The sequence below is a fragment of the Schistocerca nitens genome, chromosome 7 (assembly GCF_023898315.1).
Source record: "Schistocerca nitens isolate TAMUIC-IGC-003100 chromosome 7, iqSchNite1.1, whole genome shotgun sequence".
Classification (NCBI taxonomy): domain Eukaryota; kingdom Metazoa; phylum Arthropoda; class Insecta; order Orthoptera; family Acrididae; genus Schistocerca; species Schistocerca nitens.
The window spans coordinates 311,899,194-311,904,651 of record NC_064620.1 but is presented as its reverse complement, the minus strand read 5'-3'; the positions used below and the strand labels follow the sequence as shown (position 1 = coordinate 311,904,651).

At 46.0% G+C, this 5,458-nt stretch overlaps 1 protein-coding gene across 1 annotated transcript; it reads right to left on the bottom strand.

The window, feature by feature from the left end:
• Nucleotides 1-351: 351 nt before the first annotated feature.
• On the bottom strand, nucleotides 352-2,121 carry LOC126195317 (uncharacterized). Its single transcript, XM_049933876.1, has 2 exons — nucleotides 1,688-2,121; nucleotides 352-1,497 (listed from the first exon to the last, which is right to left on the bottom strand). The coding sequence occupies exons 1-2, from the start codon at nucleotides 1,840-1,842 to the stop codon at nucleotides 927-929; spliced, it is 726 nt and encodes a 241-aa protein (XP_049789833.1). The 5' UTR covers nucleotides 1,843-2,121; the 3' UTR covers nucleotides 352-926.
• Nucleotides 2,122-5,458: the final 3,337 nt, after the last annotated feature.

The window sequence follows — 5,458 nt, the reverse complement described above, 5'->3', positions numbered from 1 at the left end:
CGGCGTACCGAGCTTATTGCCTACAATGACGGGGCGGCCAGAGAAAGGCAACAAGCCAACCAGAGGATTGAAATCATTAGACGTGTACAACGACGTGGTGTGATAATCAGGTGGTACCGAAAAAAGGAATGAAAACAGTTTTTGGGTTGTCAAGAATGTGTAATTCGCTTTACGTGAATTGAATACAACCAGTCTGTTTCGCAACAAGTTGATAACAAAGGTCATAGTTGTAATGACAAGCTAATATCAAACACAATGTATTACCATTAGTACAAATTCAATCAATCACCAAGTAGATAGTTGTGCATTAATTACAATCAATTGTTTCACCTTTTTACGTTAATGCCATAACGAATACTAAATTCACATTATTTTCCTTCTGTACAACAACATCGTGACAAAATGAAAACCCATTACTTCATTTCCTCTTACAAAAATACTACAATAAATGTTCAAAATGACCACCATTCGCTGACCGGTGTGGCTGTGCGGTTCTAGGTGCTTCAGTCTGGAACCGTGCGACTGCTACGGTCGCAGGTTCGAATCCTGCCTCGGGCATGGATGTGTGTGATGTCCTTAGGTTAGTTAGGTTTAATTAGTTCTAGGTTCTAGGCGACTGATGACCTCAGAAGTTAAGTCGCATAGTGCTCAGAGCTATTTGAACCATTTGACCACCATTCGCTTCTACACATGCTTCATTTTGGCGATCCCAGTTTCGTCGCACTCGTTCACACACATGCACATTGGCCTTTATGGTATTGGCAGCATCTAAAATCTTCTGCGTCAATTTGTCCACATTATTTACTGGCTCAGCATAAACAAGTTCCTTCATATGGCCCCAAAAGTAAAAATCCAGTGGATTTAAATCAGGGCTGCGTGCTGGCCGTCGACGTGGACCCGAACGCCTGATCCATCGTCCTTGGAAATCAACTATCCAAAAATCTGTGTACTCTGTGACCATTGTGGGGTGGAGCACCATAGTGGAGGAACCACATGTTATAACGTATGCCTAACGGAATGTCTTCTAACAACATTGGTAACAATTTTTCCTCTAGAAACTTTCGGTAATAGTTACCAGTCAAACGTGCAGGTGAAACATAGGGCCCAATAATGTAATTATTGAGCATACCCGCCCACACATTTACGGAAAATCGTCGCTGAAAATGTGTTGCCACTATGTGGCGAGTATTTTGTTGACAAAAATCATGCTGCGCACTGTGTAACAAAAACCACTCTGAGAATTCACATCGTGGAGGGAAATCTTGTTCTTCCAATGCTTGTACACGTTGATTGTGGTAAGGCTGCAGACGCTCCTCTTGTAAAGTGCAATGAATAACAGTGTGCGATATACACACGTGGTGGGCGATGCTTCTAGTACTCTGAGAAGGATCCTTCTGGATGCGGTCCAGAATTCTTTCCTCAGCTTCCAATGTACGATCGGCGCGTTGTGGGCCTCTGCCTTCTGCACGGGGCAGTAAAGAGCCAGTATCTCTCAATCTAAGGAAATTAAATACGTACTCATCAGTTGTATTCTGTCATGATGTAACAAAAACGGAAAGCATATCAGAACAGACGATACGTTTCGCATACGGACGAAAATTTACAAAGGTACAGATAACTACTGTACTTTATTAAAATGTAAATGCATAATTATCGCATAAAAGTAGAGAATTCCAATGACACAAACCTTTGGTGCACAGCAGCAAATGTCTTTCGTGCAGGAAGTCGTCGTCGCGGGAAGCGTTCTCGATAAATTCGTACAGCTGCCCTCGCAACACCTTTTGCCTCACCATAAATTAAATGCATATCACATAGTTCAGCTATAGTAAATCTCCTTTCCATCCTAACAGTTAACAGAGTTGCATTAACATCTGCACAAGTTACTCGCCAACTGTCGTCGCTCAGTGTATTACAATGACGCAGGCCGCAGTTGCCTATGTCTTTACGATTTACACTCACGATGTCAATACACGCAGTGGGCAATAACAGGAACTGATTGCTTACATACGTGCCAAGTATCTACTTTTCCAAAACCATTATCCTGAGACGAACTGTTTTTTTCTGGGACAACCGTAGGAAATACGCAAACTTGTTACTAGACTTTTTTGTCAAGCATCGTGAGATGTGCCATCTGTATAATTTTGGTGCCTTATGCCATTTACACCCTGTATATATATATATATATATATATATTCCACATGGGAAAAATATATCTAAAAACAAAGATGATGTAACTTACCAAGCGAAAGCGTTGGCATGCTGATAGACACACAAACAAACACAAACACAAACACACACACACACACACACACACACACACACACACACACACAAAATTCAAGCTTTCGCAAGGAAAAGGGAAGGAGATGGAAAGATGAAAGGATGTGGGTTTTAAGGGAGAGGGTAAGGAGTCATTCCAATCCCGGAAGTGGAAAGACTTACCTTAGGGGGAAAAAAGGACAGGTATACACTCGCACACACACACACACACATATCCATCTGCACATATACAGACACAAGCAGACATTTTTGTCTGTTTATGTGCGGATGGATATATATGTGTGTGTGTGTGTGTGTGTGTGTGTGTGTGTGTGTGTGTGTGGGCGCGCTAGTGTATACCTGTCCTTTTTTCACCCTAAGGTAAGTCTTTCTGCTCCCGGGATTGGAATGACTCCTTACCCTCTCCTTTAAAACGCACATCCTTTCGGTCTTTCCCTCTCCTTCCCTCTTTCCTGATGAAGCAACCGTTGGTTGCGAAAGCTTGAATTTTGTGTGTATTATTGTGTTTGTTTGTGTGTCTATCGACCTGCCAGCGCTTTCGTATGATAAGTCACATCATCTTTGTTTTTAGATATATTTTTACCGCGTGGAATGTTATATATATATATATATACTGGAAATGGAAAAAAGAACACATTGACACCGGTGTGTCAGACCGACCATACTTGCTCTGGACACTGCGAGAGGACTGTACAAGCAATGATCACACGCACGGCACAGCGGACACACCAGGAACCGCGGTGTTGGCCGTCGAATGGCGCTAGCTGCGCAGAATTTGTGCACCGCCGCCGTCAGTGTCAGCCAGTTTGCCGTGTCATACGGAGCTCCATCGCAGTCTTTAACACTGGTAGCATGCCGCGACAGCGTGGACGTGAACCGTATGTGCAGTTGACGGACTTTGAGCGAGGGCGTATAGTGGGCATGCGGGAGGCCGGGTGGACGTACCGCCGAATTGCTCAACACATGGGGCGTGAGGTCTCCACAGTACATCGATGTTGTCGCCAGTGGTCGGCGGAAGGTGCACGTGCCCGTCGACCTGGGACCAGACCGCAGCGACGCACGGATGCACGCCAAGACCGTAGGATCCTACGCAGTGCCGTAGGGGACCGCACCGCCACTTCCCAGCAAATTAGGGACACTGTTGCTCCTGGGGTATCGGCGAGGACCATTCGCAACCGTCTCCATGAAGCTGGGCTATGGTCCCGCACACCGTTAGGCCATCTTCTGCTCGCGCCCCAACATTGTGCAGCCCGCCTCCAGTGGTGTCGCGACAGGCGTGAATGGAGGGACGAATGGAGACATGTCGTCTTCAGCGATGAGAGTCGCTTCTGCCTTGGTGCCAATGATGGTCGTATGCGTGTTTGGCGCCGTGCAGGTGAGCGCCACAATCAGGACTGCATACGACCGAGGCACACAGGGCCAACACCCGGCATCATGGTGTGGGGAGCGATCTCCTACACTGGCCGTACACCACTGGTGATCGTCGAGGGGACACTGAATAGTGCACGGTACATCCAAACCGTCATTGAACCCATCGTTCTACCATTCCTAGACCGGCAAGGGAACTTGCTGTTCCAACAGGACAATGCACGTCCGCATGTATCCCGTGCCACCCAACGTGCTCTAGAAGGTGTAAGTCAACTACCCTGGCCAGCAAGATCTCCGGATCTGTCCCCCATTGAGCATGTTTGGGACTGGATGAAGCGTCGTCTCACGCGGTCTGCACGTCCAGCACGAACGCTGGTCCAACTGAGGCGCCAGGTGGAAATGGCATGGCAAGCCGTTCCACAGGACTACATCCAGCATCTCTACGATCGTCTCCATGGGAGAATAGCAGCCTGCATTGCTGCGAAAGGTGGATATACACTGTACTAGTGCCGACATTGTGCATGCTCTGTTGCCTGTGTCTATGTGCCTGTGGTTCTGTCAGTGTGATCATGTGATGTATCTGACCCCAGGAATGTGTCAATAAAGTTTCCCCTTCCTGGGAAAATGAATTCACGGTGTTCTTATTTCAGTTTCCAGGAGTGTGTGTGTGTGTGTGTGTGTGTGTGTGTGTGTGTGTGTGTGTGTGTGTGTGTGTGTGTGTGTGTATATATATTGTGGGGGTTGGGGAAATTACCCACTTACTACATCCAAAAATTCATTTATAGAAGGAGTTGACATTGAGAAATTCTTTTAATTTCCTTTTAAATGCTATATGGCTAAAGACTTTTGTGGCAGCGTAATTTATCCCCTTCTGAGCCAAAGTTAGATTTAACCTCAGGGAGTCACACCTAGTGATACGTGGCTGGTGACCATAGGGCCCCGAGCTGAGTCCTGGCATTGCTTCCACTTACTTATGCCAGGCTCCTCACTTTTATCTTTCCTATCCGGCCACCCTCGGCCAGCTCTTGTTCTTTTCCAACCCTGACGCTATTCGGTTTCGAGGGCTAGGGGTCTTTCATTTTCCAACCTATACTTCTCATGCAGCGTCTGACCTGGAGCGGGTGGCTGCAAAAGACGTCTGTATCCCATGTTAGGGGCGGCCTCCAGAACTGCGGATGGCAACAGAATACCACTGCAGATTATCTTCCCTGCATAATGCGGTCTCCATTTTATGCACAAAAAATGGCTTCCTCTCATGTTAAATCAGTGTCCGGAGGTAAAATAGTCCCCCATTCGGATCTCCGGGGGGGACAACTTGAAAGGAGGCAAAAAATCAAAACGAGAATTGGTACCGGTAACGTCAGAACTCTGTTACAAGCAGGAAAACTAGAAAACCATAAAAGAGAGATGGAAAAGAATCATATGGACCTCGTAGGAGTTGCTGAGGTAAGATGGAATGGACATGGGGAGTTGCAGTCAGATGAATATGTATTCTACTACTCAGGAGGAGAAGTAAAAGGAATTAATGGAGTAGGAATGATTATGACAAAGGAATTGGCTAAATGTGTGGAATATGTAGACTATGCAAATGACCGGGTTATTGGTGTAAGGCTGAAAGGAGCACAAAAAGATTTACTGATTGTCCAGGTGTATATGCCAACTTCAGAACATGATGACCAAATTGTAGAGGAAACGTACAATGTAATAGAGAGAATAATGGATGAAAATAAAAAATGCTGCAAAATAGTAATGGAAGACTGGAACGCCATTGTGGGAGAAAGGAAAGAGGGAAACATAGTAGGCAGTCATG